General features: G+C 51.4%; 2 protein-coding genes across 4 annotated transcripts in view; one reads left to right on the top strand and one right to left on the bottom strand.

The window, feature by feature from the left end:
• The first annotated feature begins 5,208 nt into the window (after positions 1 to 5,208).
• LOC111161046 (acyl-CoA wax alcohol acyltransferase 2) lies at positions 5,209 to 12,895 on the top strand. Its single transcript, XM_022524506.1, has 7 exons — positions 5,209 to 5,293; positions 10,165 to 10,275; positions 10,844 to 10,914; positions 11,166 to 11,370; positions 11,607 to 11,781; positions 12,312 to 12,511; positions 12,741 to 12,895. Exons 1-7 carry the CDS (start codon positions 5,209 to 5,211, stop codon positions 12,893 to 12,895), a joined length of 1,002 nt encoding a protein of 333 aa, XP_022380214.1.
• Positions 12,896 to 17,473: 4,578 nt separating this feature from the next.
• LOC111161019 (ectodysplasin A) overlaps positions 17,474 to 27,700 on the bottom strand; it is a 423,110-nt gene continuing 412,883 nt past the window's right edge. For 2 of the 3 annotated variants that reach the window (XM_022524460.1, XM_022524459.1), the window contains 5 exons: positions 25,700 to 25,879; positions 24,291 to 24,325; positions 23,328 to 23,379; positions 19,920 to 20,050; positions 17,474 to 18,152 (listed from right to left, as the gene is read on the bottom strand). In XM_022524460.1, coding sequence (XP_022380168.1) covers positions 17,901 to 18,152; positions 19,920 to 20,050; positions 23,328 to 23,379; positions 24,291 to 24,325; positions 25,700 to 25,879 — 650 coding nt within the window. In that variant the 3' untranslated portion in view covers positions 17,474 to 17,900. The remainder of the gene's footprint in view (positions 18,153 to 19,919; positions 20,051 to 23,327; positions 23,380 to 24,290; positions 24,326 to 25,699; positions 25,880 to 27,700) is intronic. The other variant, XM_022524461.1, reaches the window with a different exon arrangement.

The raw sequence follows: 27,700 nt of genomic DNA on the forward strand, positions 1-27,700 counted from the left end.
CTCCTGCATTTTATCTGGTAACCCTTCCTGGCTGAAGTGAGAACTGCTGTGTAAGGGAAGGACTATTTTTTGTCTGTTTCCAGAGGCCTAGAATAGGACCAGTGGGGAATTGGGCCAGGTTCTAAGAGCAAGAAGAAGGATTTCATTGGCAGGGGACTCAGTGAAGGCTGTGGGGAGCCCTCCTTGGGTGGCTTGGAATTAGGAACCTCAGAGATCCCTTCCAGCTCTGATAATCTCTGAGCCTCAGGATCTCCAGGGATTTTGAGAGGATGGGGTGGGGGCATAATCGAGGGGGATAGGACTGAGGACTGGAAGCTCTCAAACAGTCTGGGTTGTTTCCCTCTTTGGTGTTAGGATGGTGGGACACAGCCAGATATGTCGTCTGGGCACATGGCTTCTCTGTGCCCATGGAGAAGGAGAGTTTCTAGAATATTCCAAATGTTCACACTGTCACTGAGTCTGCTCTTGGGTTTCTGACACCCTTTCTCCAAGGTAGCTCTGCTTGGAGAGAAGTTCCTCTGAGGGCAAGCCCAGCTGAACTCTGGGCTCTCCTCAGTGCCCTGCCCTCCTCTCTCCATTTCTCTCAATCATTGTGACAGCAACAACCTACATGTGGACACCATTTCACCATTCATGAAGAAATTGTCCATCTATCACTTGTCTGGATTCTCACATTCTCACATTTACCTTTGAGGATATCAAGCCCCAAAGATTTATCCAGGCTGAGCTTCCACCCGCTTGGGCATTTTGATAACAAATGTCAGAGTATGCCTACTGTGTGTGTCAGGAGCTGGGCATATGAAAACAGAGTACCATCCGGTTTCTGCCACTATCCCCCCACACCCCACCAAGAGCTCTCAGACCAGGTTGGGAGGGTAAGGAGCCAGCATTGGTGGACAGATGCATGAAGAGGCACAGGGATAACAAAACAAGTCCTCAGGGGGCGCCTGGGTGGCTCAGTTGGTAAAGCGACTGCCTTTGGCTCAGGTCATGATCCCAGAGTCCTGGAATTGAGTCCTGCTTTGGACTCCTTGCTCCGCAGGGAGTCTGCATCTTCCTCTGACCTTCTCCCTCTCATGCTCTCTCTCTCAAATAAATAAATAAATAAAATCTTAAAACAACAACAACAACAACAACAACAACAAAACAAGTCCTTAGGGCCAGGCTTGATGTGAAAGATGACTTTCTCAGGGGTGGCTCAGTAGAGGGGGTAGCCCACAAACCTCCCCCAATCCCGACCCCCTGCCACTTCCCCCTCCTCACATTCTTCCTCTCCAGCAGACAGCTCTTCCTCTTTTCAAGCAGGCCACAGTCTCCACTTGCTACCATAGCACTGGCCCCCAGACATGTCCCTGGGCCCAATACAGTTGGCCTGCAGCCCATCCCAGCCAGGCAGAGGCAGTTTCTTCTTGGCAGGGAAGTGCAGATCCTTTCCTGCTAACTCCCTAAGAGTCATGCAGAACCTTCCCCTCCCCCAGCCGCTCTTTGGTCAAATACTGTCTTTTGTGGAATTCCAACTGAAAGCAGATTAAAACAGAGCTGATGCGCTATTTCCAGTTGGGTCTGGCAAGTCAAGTCCTCTGCTCCATCCCTGCTGTATTTGCCCCTGGAGCAGGTCTCCAAAAGCCCAGGGTCAGGAGGACACATCTTAGAAACCAGCAACTAGCCTTGCTAGCCACCTTAGGGACCGCTGGTCTCACAGATCCCCTCTCCCAAATGGTGGCCTGAACTAAGCTTCTAATTTGTTCCACCCACCCAGCAAGAAGTTGCTCTTTCTCCTATATTCCCCAACCCCACAATCCACTCAGGGACGGAGTCAGAACCTTGACCATCTCCTGTAGCTCCTCTTTATCCTCACCTCCACACCAAATGCCCCAGCTGGACGATTTCTCATCTGTCAGGCCTTCTCTGTCCCTTGCCTCTCACCTGTGTTTAATGTTCATGGAGCTTTGTTCCCTAGGAGGGGATAGTCTCAGAAGGTCTCCCTAACAGGAACTTAAACAGAGAATAGGCTACTTCTATCTGAAACAGTAAAGTCAATTTAATGAAGACAGAAATTTGGGCCAGTAGGCCTTTCTGGCCTGGGGAAAGTCCCAAGGAGCCAATCAACTTACTCTCTGTGGAGGCAGAGCTGGGACTGCAAGTCTGTGTCGGCGAAGAGAAACATGTGGGCCTATGTGTCAGTCACGGGAACATCCTGGACCCTGGGCCTTGATAGTCACCCTGTACCCTACAGTTGTCCTCATGTGGCATTTGGCACGAGTCACCATCCCTGCTCAGAAGCTAATCGTGCCTCCTCAGTGTCCACAAGATTAAGACCAAACTCCTCGTCCCCGTGTCCAGACTCTTTCAGAGATTGTCTCTGCTACCCTTGGCAGCCTCGATTCCCACTAACCCCTTTGTAGAACCAATATTCCCACCAAGCAGGGCAGCTGCCCTCTAACACCCTCCATGTATTTCCTGAAAAACTGGATGGGACTAGGCTGGATGCAAGGAAGTTACCGAGGCCCAGGTGGGACCCATGGTGGGTGCTGACCAATGGGACTCCCCTGGAGAGGCATCTGAGCCTCTGCTTCAGAAGAAACACCCAGAATCCAGCCAATTCTCACCATCCTGATTGCCATCAATCTGGCCTGAGCCACCATCATCTGACCCATGGATGACTGCCCTAGTCCCTCAAAAGTCTCCTCCTTCTTCACTGGCCTTTTAAAACCATAAGGAAATCCTGTTTCTTTTTTCTTTCCTTTTCTTTTCTTCTTTCTTTCTTTCTTTCTTTTTTTCTTTCTTTCTTTCTTTCTTTCTTTCTTTCTTTCTTTCTTTCTTTTTTTCCTTCCTTCCTTCCTTCCTTCCTTCCTTCCTTCCTTTCTTCCTTCCTTCTTTTTTGAATCTGTCACTCAAAACCTCACATGGGCTCCCCCATTTCAATCAGAGTGAAAGGTCAATGCTGCACACCATCTGGCCCTAGCAAGCTCTCTGGCCTCTCCTTCCTCCTCTTCTCTCCTCACCCAGCTGGAATCTTCTGTTCCTCAAAACCGCCACAGTACTGACTGTGCCCTCTATCTGGAACATTCTCAGTTCAGACATCCGAATGGCTCACTTCCTCACCTCTTTCAAGCCTTTGCCCAAATGCTACCTTTTCCATGTGTGGCATTCCCTCTTAAAACTGGGAGGCCTGCGATTCCTGCCTAATTCCTCCTCCAACCACACTGGCACTCTGGATCCTTCTCATTTTGCTCAAACTCTTTGTCTTTTCTCATAGCGCTTACCACCTCATAACACACGATGTAATTAGTTAATTAATTGATTTCTATCATCTGTCTTTGCGTACTGGAACATAAACTTTACCAAAGCATGATTTTTAAAAATATGTTTTGCTCACTGATCTAACCCAGCTGCCTAGAACAGTCCCTGGCATATACTATGCCTTCAGTAATTATATGTTGCATCAGGAAACCCTTCCAGTCTTACACAATTTCATCCACTTGGCTCACATCACACACCTGGCTGGACTTAGATGCATTCATACTCACACCTCTCTAGAGCATACGGACACATGCTTGGAGAAGCCATCTACTGGTGTGGATATATAATTGTAAGTTGATAGCTAGATAATTTTCCCTTTGTATATATATATGCATGCAAAGGCCACATGTACACATGCACAGGCATGGAAAAATCACATTTTTAAAATTAAGGGCTTTTTGCTTATTTGTTTGTCAGGGAGAGAGAGTGAGAGAGCGAGCACAAGCAGGGGGAGCAGCAGGCAGAGAGAGAGGGAGAAGCAGACTCCCTGCTGAGTGAGGAACCCGATGCAGGGCTTGATTCAAGGACCCTGGGATCATGACCTGAGCCGAAGGCAAATGCCTAACCGACTGAGCCTCCCAAATGTCCCTTAAATTAAGTTTTTAAGAAAAGATTTTATTTATTTATTTGACAGAGATCACAAGTAGGCAGAGAGGTGGGCGTGGGGGGGGCAGGCCCCCTGCTGAGCAGAGAGCCTGATGTGGGGCTTGATCCCAGGACCCTGAGATCATGACCTGAGCTGAAGGCAGAGGCTTAACTCACTGAGCCACCCAGGTGCCCCTAAATTAAATTTTAATATTGACTTGAGGAACCTTTTTTAGCAAAATTCAATTATAAAAATATTTCAAACCTACAGAATAGTTGAAAGAATTGCACAGTGAACAGCCACCACCTAGATTGTACAAATAATGTTTTGCTACATTTGATTGATTGTACATCTATCTATCCACATATTTCTCTGTCCATCCATCAATACATCTTATATGCATCTCAGGGTAAATTGTAGCCATTGGCAGTCTTTCTCCCTAAATACTTCAGCATTAAGGAGAATTCAATATTTGTTTGCTTTTTAGGTAAAATGAACGTGTAAAGAAATGCATGCATCTTAAGCGTACACTTACTGAGCTTTGACAAACGAGTTTTTGACCTGTGTAACTCAAAGCTCTGTCAAGATGGAGAACATCATCATCAGCCCCAAAATTTCCATCATGCCCCTTCCTAGTCATTTTGCTAGCAGGGCAACCACTACTCTGATGTTTTTCACCATAGATTATTTTTTGCCTCTTCTGGAATTCCATGTACACAGAATAATTTGATAGGTGCTCACATTTATTTATTCATTCCACACAAAAATTTATTCAGCACCTACCTGACACTCGTAGACCTATATCTGATGTCTGTTCACGGGGAGTAATGAGTTCTCTGGGACTGACCAAATGACTGAACATGTTTCTAGGCATGACCTCTGGCCTCCTCTCTTGTTCCTTTGCGATTGCATTGTCTTTGAGAGACCACACACACAACTGGGCCTCATAAATAGAAATGCAGACCACTGGGTTCCTGGCTGCCCGCCTCTCTCCCCGTCCACCCGGGCTCTGGAGGACCCTGGTCAACCACAAGCCCCTCCCACTCACTTCCCACACCAGAGCTTCATTGACTTTTTCTGCGCAGGTGAGCCAGGGTGTGTCACAATCTCAGCCGAGGCTGTGCCCAAATGGGTAAAAGTGCCCGTGGGTAGACAGCTGGAAGGAGCTGGGCAAGCAGAGGTGATGTGTGTCCCTGCTGTCATGGGTAGGGGTGGGAGTGGGGGGGTGGAGACTAGTGGGGGGCTGGTGCACAAAGCATGAAAAGCCTGGGAAGCCAAAGGAGCAGCACTTACCTGGAGCCTCTGAAACCCTGAACACGATGCTCTTGCCCTCCAAAAAGGACCTTAAGATTGCCCTGGAGGTTTTTGCTGTTTTCCAGTGGACCTTGAGTGCCTTTCTCATCAGTGAGTCTTCAGCCTTCCATAGGGTTATCACCTGGTGTGGTCTGCCCAGGACTGAGGAGTTTTAGGGTTGAGCGTGGTTTTGAATGCCAAAACCTGGGTTGTCCCAGACAAATCCAGGTGACTAATCACCTCGGCGTCTCGCCTGACTTGCCGGGGCGCAGTACTCGGGGACTAAGTCGTACAAGAGGGTATGTGTGGGTGTGTGCCTATGCGGGAGTGCGTGTGCGTGTGTGTGTGTATGCAAACGAGCCTTGATGCCAATGTGTATGGTGAGCCCTCCTGGGTCTACACTGGGGCACGCAGGGCATGTGTGGGGAAGATGGGGAGCAGTGCCATCGAGGTTCCTCAAGGAAAAGGACTTAGCTACAACCTCATGTGCTTGAGCAGCTGCCTGGTGGTGGACGGAGGCTCTGAGAGCCCATTGCCTGGAACAGTTCATCCATCTATCCAGCCATTTTCCCCTACTGTCTACACCACAATTACTTTGTGGAAACTACATATACACTGGTCATTGTGTTCTGGGTTTTAGAGAAAAGCAGCCCTGTGTGTGTGTGTGTGTTTGAGTGGGTGGGGGGAAGCTGGAAAAAAATTCTCGTTTGTCAGGTGATCTAGGTGAGGATAAGCAGGAGGCAAGGGTGTGAATCAATGATCTTGTAAGATAACTGGGAAGGAAGAACGCAAGTAGGCCTTGGGAATCTGGAGCTTGCTAGTCAATCGGAAGAGTGGGCTAGAGGACAGGGAATGGGAAGCTCAGAGGCCTGCCTGGAGTGGACACCAGGACCCCTCTGTGCTGAAAGAGAGGTGTTACTCTAGGAATGATTAGCAGTCAGAGCTGGAAGAGCCCAGCAGAAAGGAATTCATATGTATTTGCTACTTCGTACCAGGTATTTTCACACCTATTATTTCCTTGTAGCCTCCTGCCAGCCTTATGAGGTAGAAGCTATCATTATGCATAATAATATATACTAATAGCTACACACACATAATAAGTGTGAATAATATTAGCTAACATTAATTGTACCCTGTTTTCGTGTAAGGCGCTGTTATAAGCCCCTTGTGTGGCTAATAAGCTCCATTTGTATGGATGAGGGTGCTAAGGAGCACGAGGCATTAAGTGGTCTGTCCAAGATCACAGAGCTGAGGAAGCCGAGGGGCTGGCCTGGGAGTTGAGCCCACAAGGATCTGATTCCAGCCAGTGAGATCTCTTCCCTACCTCTTGCATTGGCTCGTTCACTGCTAATCCTTGCAGCTGGGTCTGGGCATGTCCCTGGAGCACATACTAAGCCAGAGGGTGCTCTAATCCCTAATTGTCTCATTTTAAGTTTCTGTTCACTGCCCGTTCATGACCTTTGCCCATTTTTCTCCCGAATGAGTTGACTCTTGAAGGGCACGTAGGAAGTCGGGGAAGAAGGACGAGTGTTCGGGGCAGTGCGTGGGTAACCCGAGGCAAGGCTAGGATGGGGAGAGTGTAAAGCATCCAAGGAGCTGTGGGTGGTGAAGTGGGGTGAGGGGCAAGAGGCCCAGAACTGACGCCTGATATGTATCGAATAAATGAATGGGAAAGAGAAGAGGATGCTGGAGAAGCAGACAGGGGATGATTGTGCCAGGCACTGCCAACTAAGGAAAAGAGTTTGGGCTTTCTCCTGAGGGCCATGGGGAGCCACGATAGGGTTTGGCACAGGGCAACAATGTCGGGTTTGTGTTTTCAAGAGCTCACTCTTGCTCTGCATAGCGCACTGGTTCTGGGAAGAGGCTGTTGTCTGTATCCGTCTAGGAAGAGGGATGCACACAGGAGGGGAGGAAAGGGGAAACTGGAGAAACTGGAATGGAATTAATATGCCCTGATGATCAGAAGACACATGCAACAGAAATGGAAGAGGCAAGACAGAGGGCATAGGGCCCGCTGTGAGGGGGCAGAGGAGGCTGAAGGAGGAGAGCGGCTGGAAGGAACATTAGTACAGGGAGAAAACTGTGCCAGGGAACCCTTCATTAGAGTCCAATGGTGGGGCATACAGAGATGTGGTGTGGAGCAGGCAGAAGGGCTCTAGGCCTGGGCCTCAGGAGACGGAGGTTCCAGTGCTTCCCCGATCCGTGCTAGCTCACGTGGGGTGGGTGAAGCCTTCCCAGCTCTTCACCCTGTGTATGGATTCATATCTCTTTGGACCCTGAAGGCCTCGAGAAGAGACCCTTGCACTAAGTCTGTGAGGAAGAGAAGGCAGATAGGGGCCGTGTGAGTCCCAGTGGGGGGTGAAGTTCAGCGACTTGTCTGAGCTCACACTCTTGGGAAATGGTGGATCAGGGACTCATCTCACTGCCCAAGCACTCCACCTGAGGCCACGCTGCCTCACAAGATGTCCCCGACACTGTCTGGGTTAAGCAAAGCCTCCGGGAAACAGGGAGGTCTCTTTTGGACTAGACCCATTCCTCTCTTTATTTCTTGACAAAGTCCAGTAGTCAAATCAAAAGGCAAATCAAAAGGCTAAAACCATGGGCCTTAGATCTCTTCCCTAGAGGCAGTCACTTCTAGATCTTTCTTCTGGTATTTATCTCCAGGTTCCTACATTTTACTGCTTAAGATGTCTACAGATTACTATGGTATTTCTGACTGGATGACTTTAGACGTTGTCACTGATTTCCTGATGTGGAAGATGAGAATTTGGCTCTACCTGCTGTTGCTAGATCTTTCCTCTTCCTCCATCCTCCCGAGACTGTAATAGTTTGGCTCAATGCCTAACTATGACTGGGAATATCACTAGTGGAGCCATTCTGTGTACTGAGAGCCTATGTCCTTGCCTGTGACAACTTTCTGTTTTCCCTGGAACTCATCGTCGCCTCATTCTAAATTTCTTTTGTTATCTATCAGATATCCATTAACTACACCAAGTCATCTTTGAATCCTCCACAGACATAGTGATCTCTCCATATTGTGTGAACACATCAGGAATCTATAGGTCCTCCCCCACTGCTTATTTCCTGGAGGATATGGCTACTGGAACCCAACACCCTCTTGTTACGAAGCACTGGTCTTCTTAACACACAGCTCTCACCTCCAGGGCCCTTGAGGCATCACGGGTGCACAATTTAAGAAGGTGCTCACTCTCCAGGTTGTGCGAGTATTGGGTCAGTACTTGCTTGCCCCTGGGAGTGTTTTCTTCCATTTTGTGCCCTAGGCACCTGGCTGGCTTTGCCCTAGCCCTGGACCTGGTCATTTCCTCCCTCCGTTGGCTCCTTCCCTGCCCCCTGCTCTGATCCCATGCCTTCCTCTGTCTTGGCTGACTCCCTTATCTTGAAGGAGCGCATCCTCCAGTAGTTTCCTGAGAAAGAGACATGGGAGATGAACCATCTCAGACTGTATGTCTGAGATTGTCTTGATTCTACTTTTATGCTTGATTAATAATTTGGCTGCATACCGAGTTCATCTTAGCTGTCTGTGTTGAGTACAAGTGTCTGAGTCTAAAGTCTCTTTGGTTCCATTTGTGGAGAGTAGTCCTTCCCATTGTCCAACTGTGTAGGGGAGGGAAGGGGACCTGGAGCTCTAACTACCTCTTCAGTAGACTCTCAGTCAAGGCCCGTGCCTCACACTGCTTTTGTGTGACACCTGCTGGCTCTAGATTCTGAGTGTTTCCGAGATTCTCCAGCACAAACAGGCTTGGTCCTATAGCCATTTCCTAGGTGGGTGACCAGGTTTCAGTTTTCTTTGTCTGAAGTCAGTTACTGCCTCCTTCATCTACTTTCCAGCATGTGAATATCCTGCTGGCATCTCCCGTCCACTGTTGTTGGTCTCTGTCGAATTCTTTTTTTTCACTGCAGAGCTGTATCTTTTAAAAACATTCTTAGGGGTGTGCCTGGGTGGCTCAGTTGGTTGGGAGTCTGCCTTTGGCTTGGGTCATGGTCCCGGGGTCCTGGGATTGAGCCCCGTGTCAGGCTCCCTGCTCAGCAGAGAGCCTGCTTCTCCCTCTCCCGCTCACCCTGCTTGTGTTCCCTCTCTTGCTGCCTCTCTCTCTCTCTGTCAAATAAATAAATCTTTAAAAAACAACAACAAACTCTTAGGATAATTTTCATGAGGACTTGGCAAGGAGTCAAGGTAGAAAAAAGAAAAAAATAGCTTGTGTTCAGTCTGCCACGCTCAGTTAGAAGTGTGTCCTGTCTTTTCTAGCCTTTGCTTTTACCCACTTTCTCTCACAGCTAGCTGTCTTAGTCACAGCTGTTTTAAAAATGGAGTCCGTTCATATTTCTGAGTGTGGCTCCCTAGGACTCGTCTCCATGAAGTCCATCCTAACTACTATACCCTACAGTGCTCCTGTCTCACTGGAGCCTGACACAGCCCAGGTCCTTATTGGGTCCCAGCTTGCGTTGTCTTTTGTTTCTCATTTGCCAACTGGTGCGCTCCCAGCCTGGCGGAAGTTGGGTCTTCTCTTTCTCTGGTATTCCCTCCACTGACGCCTCACAGAGAAGATCTGGAGAGAAAAATGTGAGCACGGGGGAAAACCGTTCCTGACTCTGTCTTTCCTGGACTCCCAGGCTCTGATGGTTAGATCTTAGATCAGAGCGGCCCATTGGTGGCTCGCCGCTGTTGAACACAGCTCAGAGCAGGGCCAGGGCACATCCTGGGGAGCAGACGGCTTATAGCATGGGACACAGCTGGAGAGGAAAGTGCCTTGCCTTCCAGATCCAAAACAGGGGTCCCTAGGATGGACAGGAGAGGGAGGGCTGGGGACGTGGGCACGCAGACCCTGTGCTAGGGTGAGGAAGCAAGAGTGTTCGGTGAGTGTGGGTGAGTGTGTGTAACCTTGGGGTGGAGAGCCCCTGGAGGGAGGGCAAGTGGGGAGGACTGTTTACAATTCATTAACTCTGGACTGGGCTCCCTCCAGTCTTCACGGTAATCTCTGTCAACATCTACCTGGTGCTGTTCACGTCATACTGGCCCGTCACTGTGCTCCTTCTCAGTTGGCTGGCTTTTGACTGGAAGACACCCCAGCGAGGTAAGGGCCCCTCTGGGGCTGTGTTGCCACTGGCCACACGTTCTCTTCTCTCTTCTTCTTATAGTCCTGAGAGGCTCTGGTCAACTCCCAGGTGGCCCTTTAGCTTGTCTCCGCTCCCTGGGTTAGAGAAGCTGAGGGAAGAAGCCTTTTCAAAATGCTGGGAAGGCCTAGAACAGACCCGGAGTGGGTTCGGGGAAAAGCAGTGGGTAAAGTAGCAAGCTGGGCCTGTCCTAAATCGGCCCGGATGTGACATCACTCGCCTCGGTTGTTGCTTACAAGGCCAGGTGACAGCAGGGCGTGAGGGGAGACAATGGGGGTGGACAAAACGTGGCTACTGGGACACCTGGGTGGCTCAGTTGTTAAGCGTCTGCCTTCAGCTCAGGTCATCATCCCAGAGTCCTGGGATCGAGCCCTGCATCAGGCTCCCTGCTTGCTGGGAAGCCTGCTTCTCCCTCTCTCACTCCCCCTGCTTGTGTTCCCTCTCTCGCTGTGTCTCTCTGTCAAATAAATAAATAAAATCTTAAAAAAAAAAACAACAAAAACATGGCTACTTTATCTCTGTTTTCAGGGGGCCGCCGGATTGACTGTGTGAGGAGATGGTGCATATGGAAACAGTACTGTGATTACTTCCCCCTCAAGGTGAATAGCCCCAGGTCCTCCCACCCCCAACTTGTGTCCCAGGCCCAGCCCCAACTCCAGGCCAGCAGTTGGGCCAGGATGGAGGTTGGGGGCATCATTCCCATTGAGCCCCATGTGAATGATGCCCCCCATCACTGTGTGTTACCCACCTGCCTGGCCGGACATGGCCACACTTTCCCTGCCTGGGCTCTGGCCGGAAGAGGAGTACCCTTCCTTGGCCATTCCCCTCCTGACTCCCCTCTCCTCCACAGCTTTTGAAGACTCATGATATCTCCCCCAACCACAACTACATCCTTGCGTGCCACCCTCATGGGGTCTTGTCCCATTCATGCTTTGGCCACTTTGCCACAGATACCTCAGGCTTCTCCAAGATCTTTCCCGGTATCACTCCTCATATTCTCACCCTGGGAGCCTTTTTCTGGGTGCCGTTTCTCAGAGAGTATATCATGACTTCAGGTGAGATGACTCCTAAGATGTAAAGCCAAAGGAAACATGGCTCCCCCAGGGAGAAGTGTTGGGGGAATGGGAGAGAGGCAAGGCCAACTTGGTGATCCTCTCCAGTCTTAGAAAGCTACCTTAGGCTCACCTGCCTGACATGAGGCTCTTCCCTCCTTTGAAGAGGTAGGGAGGAAAGTTAGGAGGTTGGGGAGGTGGCTCATGAGCTTTCAGTGTTTTCTGCCTCTCCCCTCCAGGGGCCTGCTCAGTGAGTCAAGCGTCCATGGACTTTCTGCTCACACACAAAGGCAAAGGCAACATGCTGATTGTGGTGGCTGGTGGCCTGGCAGAGTGCAGCTACAGCCTGCCGGGCTCTACTACCCTGTTCCTGAAGAAACGGACTGGCTTTGTACGTGTGGCCCTTCATCATGGGTAAGGACAGCTCTGAAAGCCCAGGATGGAACGAGTAAGGGATTTTTGAGGAAGTGATACTTAAAAAGGGAGGTAGAAAGCAGCCTCTATGTGGGAGTAGAGTCTGGGCTGGGTCCTCGAGGCATTTCTGCTTATGAGGAAAGGCTGGAGGGCCAGCCCTTGGCTCTTCTCCCTCACACTAGGCTCTCATCTGGGCCGGTCCCTCTATAAAAGGCCACTAGCCACAAGCTCATGTCAGAGAGAACCCAAACTGCTGTGTGGGTTAGAGGGAAGAAAGCCAAATCAAATGGCCCTTGGGTCTTCTTTTCCAGTGTTTCAGACCTGTAGCTTCACAGGAGGGTCTGGGACCTGCTTCCTTTAGCTTGCTGCTATTTTGCCCCCACGGGAAGCTTGGGGTAGACAGCGGGGCGCTCGCACTTAGTCGGGACCACGGCCCCCCTAAGTCACAGGCCGAGAAGTCTAGAGGCAGACCTGGGGACTGCAAGCAGTCAGTGCATCTGGCCATCGAAGGATATGCCTTTCCTCCGCAGAGTTCCTCTAATCCCTGCCTATGCCTTTGGGGAGACAGACCTCTACAATCAGCACGTTTTCACCCCTGGGGGCTTGGTGAATCTCTTCCAGAAGTGGGTTCAGCGTATGACACACATCTACCCTTGTGCTTTTTATGGGCGCGGCCTCACGGAGAACTCCTGGGGCTTACTGCCCTTCGCCCGGCCTGTGACTACTGTTGGTGAGTGAGCCCGCCCACTGGCAGCCATGTCTAGGATATCAGATCCACTTCCGGGGCTTCACCTTAGCTCTGGCTGTGTCCAGAGACAGGGAGGTAGACTGGGATGAGGGGTATGGTGGGGGGAAGGGCGGGGAGAACCTGGGTTTGAGGGCTGAGGCTCCGGCTGAGGCCCAGTCTGAACAGTGAGCAGTTCTGATGCTTTTCTCTTCTTCTCTGTCTCCTCTGGCAGTCGGGAAGCCACTACCACTGCCCAAGATTGAGAATCCGAGCGAGGAGACTGTGGCTAGATACCATGCACTCTACATCGATGCCCTACGCCAACTCTTTGACCAGCATAAGACCCAGTATGGCGTCTCAGAGGACCAGGAACTGGTGATTGTTTGACAGACACCCCCAGCAGCTTCTTGGCCTGGGCTGGAAGGTTTCGAATCTGTGGAACAGGAGGACAGAAGTCACCTGTCGAATCTGTGGAACAGGAGGACAGAAGTCACCTGTGGGCCTCCTCCTCCTGATCTGGCTAAGTCCTCCATATGAGGAGGCCACTCTCTAGGTCCCGCTTCTTCCTTCATCTTTTGCCTCCTTCCAGCTCTTCTCTGCTTTCACCTCAGGGCTACCAGGGAAGTAGCCCCCAAAGGCAGGGAAAGCCCTAGCTGAGAGGTAACCCGAAGTCTGCCTCACCCACGGCCGCTCAGCATCAGAACTGAGGAGAACAATGGACAGAATAAAAAGCTTGTCTTCTGATACTGCTTGTGGTCCAACTCATCTGTTTTAAGGGCCTAGGGTCCCTGGGTTCATGGCTTTTTTCTCTAGCTCTCAAGCTGCCCCATCTCCTGGCAGCGAGGCTCTTGCAGGACTGGGTGCCTTAGGAGCCTGTGCACTTGGGAATTCAGGCTCCGCTGCCTTCACGCCATGTGACACAGGACAATCTGTCATCTCTGAGGCTGAGCTTCTTCACCTGTAACACAGAACCCAGAATCCCTCCCTCCCCTGCTTACCTCAGAGGCTACTGGGAAGGCCAATGATACTGAATGTGATTGACCTCTGGAAATGGGACAGCTACCCCAAATTAGGGTCCTCCACTCATTCTGCCCTTTTCCTGTCCTTGAGCAGACTCTGTCCTCAATTTCATGGCATCTCGATGCTTAAAAGAAAGTGTACAGAGTAAGCTCTGGTCAGCAGCCCTTTGAACGTTAAAGTCACCTTTCTACAGTTGGGTGACCTTGGGTGAGCTACTGAAAATCCCCGAGCATTGGTCTCCTCATCTGCCAAATGGGAGGTTACCTCATGGGGAGCTGGAGGCTGGATCTTTCCATGCTGTTAGGGCCTCAGGCCTGAGATGTCTGTCACAGATGCCATAGTGTCAGGCTGAGAGAAGCTCCACGCTGTGTCTCTGCCCTCAGGACAGCGATTCTTTCCCACAGGACCTCTAACTTCCTGGACAAGCGGTGATGGGAAAAGACCTCAGGTGGTAGGGATGGGGGCATGTGTGGTCTGGGACACACAGAGGATGTGAGAGGTTCTGACAGGAACCGTCAACAACCTTTGGTTGCCCCCTCTGAAATGGGTGCCTTGGCCCTTCCCCAGGCTCACCTGTGGCAGCACATGCAAAGCGGCCCCTGGCACACAGGAAGCACTTAAGTTGATTTCAAGAACAGGGGGACGAAAGAAAAAAAAAAGCTTTATTTGCCGAGAATGAACCATTAATTTACACAAACTTACATCCCAGTTTATATACATTATATATAGTTTATATACATAGTATCTCACACTGGAAGCTGACCCCCCAAAGCAGCACTGGGCCTTCTCCAGGCCATTCTCACCACAAAGCCCCCCCCCCCCACCCCAGGTGGAAGTTTTTTGAATCAAGAAATGACATACCCCGAGTCCCCCTGGAGAGAGCCGCCAAGGGCGTTAAAAGAAACAATCCACTTCCTTCTTTGTGCTCACTGCGGCCTAGGGGATCCTCCGGGCCAGGCCAAGGGAGAGCCTGGGTAGCCTAGGACTTCCTGGTATTGGGCCAGTCCAGAGCCTTCCAGTACAGAGACCACGGCAGGGAGAATGCCTGGGGGGAGGGGGAAAGAGTTCTGATGGCCCCTAAGGGGACTCTCTCCCCTGCCTGGCCGGGCTCCCGAAGGGGGCCCAGCACTTCCAGTCTTGAGTCTGGGGGTAGAAGAAGGGAGGGGTCGGTGCAGGACAGAGGCTGCAGGTCAGGGCTTTGAGTCTGCAGGTCAGGGCTCGGTCACCTTGGCCAGATGACCTTCCGTCTCTGGGCCTCTGGGTCTCGCTCTAAAGTTCTCTGACTCTATTCGTATCCACTGGAAGTTACAGAAAACATAGGTGCTTGCACAGGGATCCAACCTCTGCTCGCCTCCAGGCTTCTTAGCCCTTTCCTGCTTCAGTGAAAGGAATCTGGCTCAGGATGGATGAGGGGGGCCAGAAGGCAAAGACATTTCCCAAGGAACCAGGAGGTGAACAGCCCCCAATGGCTGGCTTTTATGCCGGCCTTGGCCGCTGAAGCCCAAGCAGCTGGCCAAGGCCCCAGCCATACAATTCTCCTTCAAACCTCTGCCATCTGCTTGCTCACAAATGTCCTCATCCCATTACCAGTGCTAGCCCCGGCCCTCTGATGAACTCACGTCAGCGCCATTTCAGACCGTAAATCTATTCCCACATCCTCTTGCTAGTGAATTGTTTCACCACGTTGTTGATGAGTTCACTGCAATAGGGTCCCCAGCTGTCTATTGCTTCTGTCCTTGCCTCCTTCCCTCTAGTTCCTTTGGAGGGTTCACAATGAAGACAGGGTCCCATGCAAAAGCCTATCGCCCCTATAATCCCCTCCCTATCTGGACCTCTGAGTGGGAGTCAGAATGTCCTTTAGGGGTACAGTTAGGAAGCCTCCTCCTCCCCTCTCCTCACACACATCTGGCTTTAGAGCCAGGCCTCTCTCTGGGGCTTTTCCTCCATCAGGAGACATCCTGGTAGAACAAAGCCCTCCGTGGGATGCTAGGAAGAACCAAGGAGCCACTGAGTAGCTGTGGGAAGTGGACCAGCTCCCGTGACCTGTCTGTACGGTAACCAGTGGAGGCCCTTGCCCATGGCAGGGGCTCCAGTACTCGATGGGTGGGTGGAAGAGCATGAGGGGTATAGTTCTGGGGGTACTGGAGGCCTGCTGCTTCGACATGGTGCCGAGACAATTCTGACCACAAGAGCCCTAAGGCTGATGGCAGTTTCCCAAAGAAATGTCCTACTCTTTTTGCCACAAAGTCCCCAGGAACCAAAAGAACATCAAGGAATTACCATCAAGGAATGAAAACAAGCACCTCTGGGTTTCTCTCTGGGATGCTGAAGGATCTGGGGTCCCTATTCCCATTTTTGTTGGTTCTCTCTAGACTGCAAGTTCAACACAATGCTGCATAATGGAATAGCTTTGGAGGCAGATCTGGCTGAAGCCCCGGGCTGTGGCCTAAACTGGTGGGGATCCTGGAAAAGCACTTCACCTCTCCGGGCCCTGTCTACACAATGGGATTCATAGTATCCTCAAAGGAGATAATGAGAAAGTACTTTCCAGACTTTAAGGAGAGGATCCTTAGCCTGGTTCATAGCCTGCCACTCTGGTCTGGACCTGCCATGGGGCGAGCATTATGGCTGTTTGGAAAGGGAAGGTACAGTGGAGAAATGAGTACCAGTTCTTGGTGGATTTCAGCTGCCTGAAGGATAAGTCCCTTCTCCCCTCCCCTTCCCTCCCCTCCCCTCCCTTCCTTTCCTCTCCCCTCCCCTCCCCTCCCCCCCCCACCTCTCCCCTCCCCTCCCTTCCCCTCCCTTCTCCTCTCCTCTCCTCTCCCCTTCTCTTCTCTCCTCCGAAGGAAATTTGTTTCAGGAGCAAAAGTAGCAGACTGTACAACGTTGGCCCTCCCTAGTTTTGGGCTAGACCCAGCATCCAGAAACCAGGCTGGCCCCCGGCAGTAAGAGATCAGGCCCTTGAGTGGTCCTACAATGTGATCCAGTGGGGAACTTGGGGTCGGGGGGGGTGGGTGGGTGGGTGGGTAAGGGATCTTTGGACCTGGCTACAGGGCAGAGCCTTGCCTGATGCCTAGATGCTGGCTTCTCTTGAGCCTGGATTCAGGTGAACGGCCCTGGAATCTCTAGTGATTCTGCTATGGCTTTCTGAAGCCAGAGTGAGGAAAGGTGGGTGTGCAGGGCATTGGTGGCTGTCCTTTTGGATAGCACCTAGGCTCATGGCCACTTAGGTCACAGCAACCTTGAGAAGAAAAAAACCCACTTTTTGCCCTTTTGGGGTCAGGTAGAAAATTTCTGCCTTGCTGATGCCTAGGGGGCAGGCTGGGGTTTGGGAATTTTTGTAGGCTATCCTGGAAGCTGCCTAAGTATTTGAATTTGAAGGGATTCCCAGAGGTCACCCAGTCCAACCCTTTGCCCCCAGACACAACTCGACTAGATGAATATTTGTGTCACTTAATAAACGTCAAGGACTCTTTGCGCCCAGGTCATGGGAAGATTGTCCCAGACTCACATAAGCACAGGTCCCAGGGGAGGCACCTGTCTTAGACAGAGGTAGGCTCTGTAGAGAAACAAGACAGGAGTTCTGGTCCGGGTGGGAAAGGGGGCAATTGGAAGGGAACCCAGAGATTTTTCTGAGTGTGGAACATGGTTGTAAACAAAGTGGAAGACACGTGGCCCCAAGTCTGCCTTCAGGTTCTTGCGCAGGCGCCCAGCAGTGTGTGGCCATTCCCTGCCAACCTCCTGTCCCCCAAAGCCCAGCAAGTTGCTGTGAGCTGGCTCACAGCCTGAGTGGGAAGAGTGCGAAGAGCCCCCCTGCCCTGTTCCCCTGGACCCTGAGGCTTGGCAGGTTTCTCCCTGGGTCTCTGCCACCAGTGCCTGCCTTTCCCCTCCCCATCCATCTGCTTAGGCTTTACTGCTCCCCTCCCGCCCCACCCTTGCCCCCAGCCCTACCCAAGAGAGGAACAGCAGCCCCTTTAGGGTCAGAGGCTTGCCCCCACAGTCTGGAGTCCACTTTTGCTTTCTCTTGCCTGCTGCCCTGGACTCCCCACCTTAGTGCAAGAAACAATCACTCTGACAAAAGCGACCTTGAGGTTGAAGAGTAGAGCCATAAGCCAGCTGACACGGAGCCAAGGAAGAAGGTCCTGCTTCCTACAAACCGGGGGCTCCATCAACCCTCCTGTGAACTCAAGGTCATTCTGGAAAGTCAAGTGGGCCTCCTCATCATCCTGGAGTCACCGGGGAATAAATAGCCTGTGGCTGTGACACCCATCACACCTCATTCCACAGCAGCACTGAGAGGTTCTGGGAGTCCCAGCTCCCAGTTCCCAGCTCTGGGGCAGGGGCGGGAGCATGGGCAGAAAGTGGGGGGAATCTAGGATGCAGGGGCCTCGCCCAGCCTGATGGCCCCAAAGAAAGTGGTGTGCTTGCTCATATTGATGGAGATGTCGGCATGTACCATCTTCACGGCAATCTTCTGCCTGGCTTTGAGGAGGCAGACCCCCGCGGTGTAACAAGTGTTGTAGTTGGTCTTGCCTGTCTCAATGCTGCGGGTACACTGCAGGAAGGGCTTCTCGTCCACCACCACCTCGTAGCTGGCGAAGTCGGTGAAGTTGATGTAATAGACCTGGGTGAGAGGCAAGGAGAAGGGATTGGGGGAGAGGCAAAGGAGAGGGTGGGGCCCTTCCCTGCCCGGGACCCACGGGACCTTCTGGGAGGAGCTGGCCCATACACCTCATGAAGGGGGGCAGTGCCACCTGAGGGCGTGTTCATTGGTCAACAGGAAAGGCAAGATGATGGGCTGATACACCCCACTCTCTCCGCACTCCGTGGGGCTTGGGTGGCTGCAAATCTCTTTGCAAAAACTCGCCAGCTGTCAGCTCTGTCAAGGGTAGGATCCAGGCCTTTCTCACTCAGGTAGCTCCCCCAGCCCCTCCCCTGCCCTCCACCCTGCTCAGCCCCAGCAAGAGGCAACAGAGCTCTGCGCACAGTAGGGGATCAATCAGTGTTATGGACAAATGGATACAAATTGACTTCCCATGCCTGCCCCAAGGACTATTTGCGGCTGACCTTGGAAGTTGCTGATTCCTGAGAGAGGGCACGGTAACATCTTGCCGTTTCTTTGGCTCTTTAGGGCCTTGAGCTTGCAGCTCACCCTCCCCTGTGGCTGAATTTCTCTCCCGGATTTTTATGGTGCCCCTTGGCCCCCTGATGATCAAGGAAACATATCCGGAGAGATGGAGTGCTATCTACCATAAATGAGCTAAGGAATTTGGAAGGACAAAACCTAGGCCCCTGACTTTACTTTGTGGCCAGAAGGAAGTGCCAACCCATGTTCACTGGCCTGCTTTCAAGGGGGATTTTCCCAGTTTTCATGGCATTCAAGGCCTGAGGCCTCTCCCAATCTATTCTGGGCCTGGAAAATAACCCCACCCCAAGCTTTGATTCCCCACTCCCCCACACACAAAGGAGCTTAGAAGAAATGGCCTATGCCTATAGGATTATACCCATGTGCCCCCTGGGGATTGACCACCCCCCCCCAGGGGGCTATCGGTCATCCTCAATCACTTTATGAAAGGTTGTTCCCTCCATAGGCTCTTCAGGAGGGAGTAGTGTATACAGGTGCAGTATTTCTATGCCAGGATGGGCTGATCGAATGCTTGTTAACCCATCTTCTCTGGCCACTCTCCCGAGAGACCCTTCTGTTGGCTCTGTAGTCCTTCTGTCCATCTGCCTACTCTCTGCCCACCCCAAAGAAGCCCCAGCATCAGGGCTCAGCTAACCTCTAGTTCTGAGGCAAACAACAGGGGCGGGAGTGGTTGGGCAGACCTGGGGAGCAGATCCAGTGCGGGGCAGGGGAGGGCAAGGACAGAACTCCAAGGGCTGGGAGAACGGTGGCAGGATGGAGGACGGAATGGACAGAGACACAGAAAGGAGGACAGGAGAGGGAGAAAGAGGAAGGAAAGACCATCCCAAATAAATGGCTTTGAGGTGGAGAGAAAGCCTTCAGGAGCACTATTTAATGTGAAGCTAGCACTGTCGGGGGGAAGGGGGTATGTTCAGAGGATATATACTGACCCAGAGATGGAGTTTGGCAGTAGAATGGGGCAACGAGGGCCTGGGGCCCAGCAGGAGGGGATCAGATGGCGGGGGTGTGGGAGGGGCCCGTTTGCAGTTTTTCAAGGATAACCGGCTGTTGGGGGGGTGACCCCAACCAAAACGGGCCCTTCTCTCTTTCCCCTTTTCAACTGCCTCCCCGCGTAGCGCCCCCACCCCAGTCTCCCTAGAGAGCGGGAAGTTAGCAGGTCTTGGCTGGCTCCACAGTGCCCCTATGTGGCCTGTACCGGATCTGCATTCTGGATATAAGAAGAGTTAGGCCTGAGACCGTACTCACTTCTACCTGACTATAGATGAAGTAGGTGCCGTCCACCAGTACCTCCAGCTCCCCGCTGCGGGGATGTAGCTTAAACACCTTGGGGTTCATGGTGATGCGAGACCAGTCATTGAGCACTCCACCTGAAAGATCTCAGTATGAGAGAAGGGCAGTCACTCAGTACATGTCCGAAGAATCCGGGCAACAGAAACAAGAGATAGGGAGCAGCACCCCTCCCCACCCCCACCCAGATCCCAGCGCAAGGTGGACAGCCCCAGAGGCCAAGCTGTTTGCTTTCAGAACAGCGTGTGGAAGCAGACAAAGCATTCTGTTTGTCGAGCAGCTGCCAGGCCTGCCTCAGGCCCCTGGGGGGCCTTGTCTGCCTCCCTCCCTCCTTTCCTGACCGCTCCATCTAGAAGGGTCTTTAACCAACACTTTGCAGCTGGAATTAGGGGTGAAGGCAAGAAGAGAGTAGGCATGCTGCCCTATTTTCTTTGTTGTTCTGGGGCCTGCGCAGGCAACATTCAGACACTGAGTGGCAGGCTAGGTCTTACTATTCCATTCTATTTCTCCAGCCCTAGCTCCTGAATCCCTCCTCTGGCTCTCAGGTTCATGGGTTTTTACTTTCTCCTTTAAAGATTCCTTTTTACAGTTCCTTCGTGCCCGCTCCCTTCTGGAAGTCTTCCCTGCCCCATGCAGGAAACCACTCAGCCCAAGGAACTGTCTACCTGGAGAACCTTAGTGATCAGGGGCGAGTCAGACTTCATGGCAGCTGGAATGAGTAGCCACCCGTCCTAAGGCCCCATAGGAGAGGGGAAACTTTATGAGAGTGAGGGATAGACCAGCCAGCAGCACTAGAACCAGCAAGGGTATCTGGGAGCTGAGTTACCTCTGGTAAAGCATCTGCCAGCCCAACCCCATTGGGGGAAGAGGGGTTCCCTCTTCCTACCACCTTTGCTGGACAATGAGAGCCAGTATGGGAAGGTGGAGGAAAAGCTTCCCTTTCAATCCTGCAGAAGGAGGGATGTTCCCTCCTTCTACCACTGGAGGAGAGGGTCTAAGCCCAGGGGACTGTTCCCTCTCAAAACCTTCCCTTCTTCACCCAAGGAATCATGTTGTGAATGTTCATCTTTCGCTAGTCTCAGGAGGCCTGCCTCTCAGAGGTGTGAGGAAACTGGCCTTCTGGAATAGGTGGTCATCCTTCCTTGAGGTGACAGTGGGTGGGACAGGAGTTAGGAAGAGATGCCCTGGTGCAGCCCCTCCAGGTGACTGCTCTGCTTGGTGTACTTCCACCCCTCCTCCCTCCCTTCTGCTTTCACTGCAACTTAAGATCAGCATAAACTACGATTAGGGATTGGCCCACAGGGTTGGAGCTGGTCTTGTTGCATGGTAGTGGGAGCAAAATCCATAGCTTCAGGCATAGACTGAGCATGGAGGCCACCCATCCACCCAGACCAAATCTATTTCCTGCCTGTCTCACTCCTCCCTGGACAGATGGTGATTATGGCCCATCCAGGGCCCCAGGGCCCAAGGCACCTGGTCCCAGCAGGACTCTTTGGTTTTTGCTACTGCTCTGTTCCTCCTTCTACTTTGGAGGCGATTAAATTTCAGGCATCCAGGTGGCAGTCCAGGCTGTGGCTAAGCCTGATCATTAGGGCAGCTCAGCACAGCCGGTTCAGGGCAGACTGGACTCTTAGGAGCTGTCCCCATGCAGCAGGTTTCCTAACCTTCATTCACTGTTTCTGCACTTGGAGCCCCTCCCTTCCTCTCCAGGCTCCTTAAGCATCTGGCATCCTGGCTGGCTTGCTGCTTCCTAAGGGTCCTGGGGCGGGGGCAGGGGGGAGGGGGAGGTCAGGCATTTTAGGCTATGTGCACCCTGGGGACTGGACATTATTTCGAAGTGCTGTTCTTTAATGAATGTTCATGTCTCTTTGGGGGAGAAAATGAAACTAATCATTCAGTGGAGTGTACGCACATCACTGAAGGAGCCCAGCACTGTGGAAAGACTCAGACAGACATAGTTTTGAATCCAGCTCCTACACTTAACTGAACTCTTGGGCCAAGGAATTAACTTCTCCGAGCTTCAGTTTCTGTCTCTGCAAAAAGGAACTAATACCTGCAGCACAGGGTTGCTGTGAGGAGCACAGGAAATGAAAGACAAGGGGTGCCTGGGTGGCTCAGTCAGTTAAGTGGCTGCCTTTGGCTAGGGTCATGATCCCAGGGTCCTGGGATCAGGCTACCTGCTCAGCGGGGAGCCTGCTTCTCCCTCTTCCTCGGTCCCTCCTTCCTGTTCCTGTGCTATCTCTCTCTCTCTCTCAAATAAATATAATCTTTAAAAAAGAAAGACAAAAGAATGCATGCTGAAAACTCCAAAGGACCATCCAAATATAAGGCAGTATGATTTTTTTAATAAAATTTTTTTAAGATTTTATTTATTTACTTGACAGACAGAGATCACAAGTAGGCAGAGAGGCAGGCAGAGAGGAAGGGAAGCAGGCTCCCCGCTGAGCAGAGAGCCCGATGTGGGGCTTGATCCCAGGACCCTGGGATCATGACCTGAGCGAAGGCAGAGGCTTTAACCCACTGAGCCACCCAGGTGCCCCAGCAGTATGATTTCTTAAGGTATTATCCATTCTCATTGGGACTCTGGTTCCCCATCTTTTATTTTATTTTATTATTTTTTATTTTTTTATTTGACAGAGAGATCACAAGCAGGCAGAGAGGCAGGCAGAGAGAGAGGAGGAAGCAGGCTCCCTTCTGAGCAGAGAGCCCGATGCGGGGCTCGATCCCAGGACTCTGAGATCATGACCTGAGCCGAAGGCACCGGCTTAACCCACTGCGCCGCCCAGGCGCCCCCCGCCCCCATCTTTTAAATGCAGGGATTACATTAAGTCAGTTTTCTTAAGCCCCTTAAACCTGTTTTCCCTTACAGATACTAGCATCTCATACTCCCAGGAGAGTCTGGCATGCTTCCTCCCTCCCCCAACCCCGGGAAATGCTTCCTCCACCTGTTTTCTGCGGAGACCCATCAGACAACAATTTACTTTTCTGTGGTTTTACCTTCTCTAGCATGTATTGTGAAGATGTTGATCAAACTGTACATGTCCCCTTGGTGACTCTGATACCACCTCCATCTGCCAAGAATTCCCCAGCTCCGTGATGTCTCAAGTCCCTTTCCGCTTCCTCATCAGTGATTCTAAATGCAATTTGTGTGTAGCGACCAGTCTAGGTGCGAGCAATTACCCAGGATAGCCAGCAGAGGGCAGACGGAGTAGCGAATGCGCACCGCCCCCCCCCCGCCCCGCCCCCCAACCGCCCAGGTTACTTCCAAGGGCCCACGGAGGAGCTAGGCTGGTGATTCTTTGAAGGCTGCGAGTAAGAAAGACAGGAGAAGCTCCTCTTAGGGAGAGAGCCGACTTTGACTCTTACCATTCTTGACTTGAATTGCTGACCCTTGGCCCTGTAGATGCACCACAGCTGGCTGGGAGGATAAGGACAGAGAGAGTCGTCACTGAGAGAAATGGCTGCCTGCTTAGCCACCAGTCAACGTGTTCCCACCTCTGACTTCCAGTCTCCTTTCCTTTCCCAATTCGGATCCCTTTCTCCGGTTCTGGGAGGCCAGGGAGCACATCTCTGCTGGTGGGTCATGTGATTTGCAGCTCCGCCCCTTCCTGGCTAGGTGACCTCAGTGGAACGGAATCCTCTCACCCCCACCCAAGTCTCATTTCCGTAACTGTGAAATGGGGATTTTAAGAATCTCTGTCTGGCCTCTCTTACAGGGATGTCTGAAGATCAAATGAGGTGACAGATCTACAATCCCCTGCAAGCTATCAAGCACTGTGCCGCCATGTAGATTTATAATTGTGGCCAAACAGCTGTGGTGAGTGAAGGGGCTGGGATGAGCCAAGGCAAGGCAGCACAACTTGCCAATACAGACAGATTAGGAAGCTCAAAGACAAGGGAGGAGCCCTTCAGGCCTTTAAGGCAGAAGCCCAGGCTATGTTTGGCCTGGAGCTGGTTGGCTGATTTTCAAGTTCCTGATCCCCAGCGGTCTGAGTGCCCACAAGGTGTCTGGTGTGGGTGGGAGGTTGGAGGCTTGGGTGGATAGGCCTGATTGGCAGCTCATTTCAGGGTATGACTGTGCTTGGATATGATGACCTTCTGTCTTCTGTGCGGGGAGGTGGGGAGAAATGGCCATGGAAAGGCTGAGTTAAAGGCAGGCCCTGGGGCAAAGCTTTTCTATTCCTTGGGATGGGAGGGGGCTGTGAGTGAACAACTTTGGGACCCCCCCCTCAAGGGCATCTTCACAAACTTAACAGGGAGCCACTGGAACGTGGTCCTAGCCTTATGGCCTTCCCTCCTCCCCGGGGAAGAGAGCAATTCCCAGCCAACCTGGTTTTCTCGAGGTCCAGCTTTATCAGCAGCTCCTGCAAAATAGGACAGGACAATCAGAGGGCATGCTCCTTCCCTTTCTCTCTCCTCAGCTAGGCAGCAAGTGGCAGTGAACCTTGCTCTGGGCAGCCAGGCCCTGGGATGGGAGAGGATACCACTCCCTTCTCTTCCTCCTCCCTGACCTGCCTCCTCAGTGGGCCCAGCGTCCAGCAGGGAAAGTGGACTCTGGCTAACGCTGGCTTCAAGGCAAGCCTCACTGAGCACTGGTAGAGACAGAGGACAGTGCATTCCTGCCACCAAGTGACCCCGTGACCCCGAGACGGTGCCCTTTGCTTCTTTAGTCTTTTGCTCCCTTTCTTTCAGGGTCCTCATAGAAAGCATTGCCGTTGTAAATATCTTGCTTCCTTAATCGCCTCTCTCCTCCCCTGGGACCTAAACTCCATGAGAATGGGGCCCACTTATCAATATATCTCTTGCATACAGAAGGTGCTCAGTATCTGTAGAAAGACTGGGATACAAAAAACAAAAGAAACAAACCAAAACCCTCTAACTCCATCTCTTATGGTCATGGTAATTCTGATTAACCCCATTTGAACTCTGAGTCAAAGAATCTGAGTCCTGCTACAGAATTTTTGGACCCAGAGAAATCAGCTGTGTAAAGAGCCAATTTCCTTAAAGCCCCAAGAAACAAGAGGGGTGCAGCAGGAGGAAATAACAACTGACCCAAGCCCTGGCAGTATGACTCCTGTCAGTTCCAATTAGGCAGGTTTGGATTGGCATCTCTACCTTCCGGATGCCCTTCTGGACCCAAGAGGAATGACACAAAGAGATTTGATGCTATTTGAACAGGCACTTGGCTCCTCAGTCTTAGAGACAGTGTTTGCTTCTTCCCCAGCCCCGGTGACTTGTAAGTTTCTAACTCCCTGGTCACCAGTGACTGTCTACCTCTACGGGAAAGGCCCTTCAGAGTTCATGGGATGAGACTGTTCTAGGGCTTGTCATTTCTTCCAGTCCCCAACATTCCTCTTCATAGCCTGTTTCCAATCAGACATAAACATTTGGTGCTACATGCTGGAAATCAGAGCGGACCAAATCCATCCCCCACTGGAAATCTAGTATAAATCCTTGGGGCCTCTGGTTCTGGCTTATGGGAGTTTCCTGGCTCACTACAGGGAGGCCTAGAGTCAGGGAGGGCTTGTAATGGAAAGGTCAAGAGCAGGCAGAGTTAGAGAAGGTCAGGCCCTACTGGCTTGTTCAAGTCCTAGCTCTCCACTGAGACAGGAGACCTGTTCTTCTTGTTCACCAAAGCCATCACCACTGTTGGAAAGTGCCTTCAGGATAGTCCACACCTGCTCTTTTCAAGTACTTGCAAGGAGTCTAGGGGCAGGTGGAAAGGCAGAGGAACTCACCAGAAGGTCCCTGTAGGCCAGGGGGTCCCTGAGGACCAGGGGGACCTGGAGGGCCAGGTGGTCCCATCACAGTTGTTCCTGGAATTCCAGGAATTCCTGGAATCCCTGGGGGTCCCTGGGGTCCTGGGGGTCCTGGAGGTCCCGGAGGGCCATTGGGCCCAGGAGGTCCTGCCTTCTTTCCTAAAAGACAAGATTCAGTGTTACATTTGTAGTTATTGACTCAAAACAAATATACTGTCAGGACTTCTACAGACTTCCAAGGACACAAAGTCAGCCCTTTGGGAATTCCTGCTGCTAAAAAGGTGAACACTTTATTATACAACACACACACACACACACACACACTCCCTATCCCCTTTCATGAATAATTATTTACAGAGCTGGTTTGAAGATACAGAAATAAATGACCCTGAAGGAGCTCAGTCTACTGGGGAAACAGACACAGACACAGTCACAGGAGAGTCTAAGTACCATATTAGTAGTAGGGACAAATGCTTAAGAGGTCAGAGAAGGTTTCATAAAGGAGGTTACCTTTCAGATGAGTCCAAAAGATTAGAATTACCAAGTGACCAGGTCACCTTTTTGAATGGAGAATTGGGCTACCGTTGAAGAGTGGGTTTTCATGTTTGCTGCCCGGTTTGGAGGACTTGATGCGATGAGAAGAGGGAGCTAGGAGGACAGCCCTGACCTTGGGAATAATATCAACACCAGGAAGGTTTCCTACAGAAGTTGGGATGTACAGGAACTAGGGGTTGGTATAGAGGTGGTGGTAGCTGGGAATGAGGATCGGGAAGGAATTTGGGAGATGAGAGGTAGGGGATGGGGGAGAGGGAGGGAGGGGGAGATAGAGAGAGAAGGAAAGAAGGGGAAACAGAGAGTAGAAAAAGCCGAGGAGGCAGCTGGCAGTTTTTGCTTTTTCAGCTGACCTCTCTAAACCCTATTTTAAAAGATCTCTGGGAAAGGCAATTCTGTAAACTCCCCTGGTAACATGTTCCTGTGGTTATCACCCCCTCACTGTTAGGAAGTTCTTCCGTATATTTAGCTGAAATCCCTCCTGTGGCAATTTGAGCTTTTATTCTATTCTTTGTGTAGATAGAGAAGAATAGTTACCATCAAACACATAATAACCCTCATATGCTTACAGACATTAAGTCACCTGTCAACCTCTTATTTTTAATAGGCTAAATAATCTGGCTTTCCAGCATCTTTCCTCTGAGGCCCTATTCTCCAACATATTATTAATTAAGCCCACCAGCTCCTTCCCTTTCCCTCCTCGCTATCCTTTCAGAATGATCCCGGCCCTTCTATTCCATATTCCAGTCCTTCCAACATTCCCACTAGGATGTAGCTATTTGACAGAGTCATAACTGTGGTCTTGTACCAAAACCCATAGCTCCTGTTTACTTCCTCTGCTCTGTGCAGCCCAATTTATGCACGACTGGTGACCCCGAGGGGGGTGTCTTTTACCTTTCACTACTTTCTCACAATTTGTGGAAATCCCAGGAACAGACGGGTTTGACCAGACTCCACGACAGTATTTCCACCCGTGGTACTGTCTGAGTTCTAAATGTAACCCTCTTAAGTCTCATTGAAACACCTCCTTAAAAACTCTGACTTCTTGCTCCCCAGGCTCTTAGGAGAATCCTGTCCTGATTTATCTGGCCCCCCTTTAAAAATAATGCCTTGTGTTCCAGAAACTCAATGGCAATGCCATTCAAGAGGCCAGTTGTCCATGTCTAATGACTTCTGCATTTGGTATGAAACAACGGGGTCACTGTGAGGCTCCTGCCCTGGGGAGACTCCCTGTAGCCTTAGAGCCCTAGAGGCAGGAGGGAGCTTTCTTATTTTCCCTGCACGTAGCAGCTGCAAAAGACTGGATCTGCCCAGTTTCTAGATTAGCCAATTTCAAGATGCTGAACAGGAAAGCCATCTCCCTTCAGATTTGGGCAGCTTCCAAGTCAGGCTTATTCAGCACCCAAGTTTCAATTCCAGCTAGTGCTG

Source organism: Enhydra lutris, unplaced genomic scaffold (assembly GCF_002288905.1).
Source record: "Enhydra lutris kenyoni isolate GAN:26980312 unplaced genomic scaffold, ASM228890v2 scaffoldscaffold81, whole genome shotgun sequence".
NCBI classification, from domain to species: domain Eukaryota; kingdom Metazoa; phylum Chordata; class Mammalia; order Carnivora; family Mustelidae; genus Enhydra; species Enhydra lutris.

Bases quoted from the DNA above. Each gene is read 5' to 3' on its own strand.
- LOC111161046 (XM_022524506.1), top strand. From the start codon at position 5,209: ATGCTCTTGCCCTCCAAAAAGGACCTTAAGATTGCCCTGGAGGTTTTT. The intron at 5,294-10,164 runs GTGAGTCTTCAG...GGCTCCCTCCAG, and splicing joins CTTGAGTGCCTTTCTCATCA to TCTTCACGGTAATCTCTGTC. The intron at 11,782-12,311 runs GTAAGGACAGCT...TTTCCTCCGCAG, and splicing joins CGTGTGGCCCTTCATCATGG to AGTTCCTCTAATCCCTGCCT.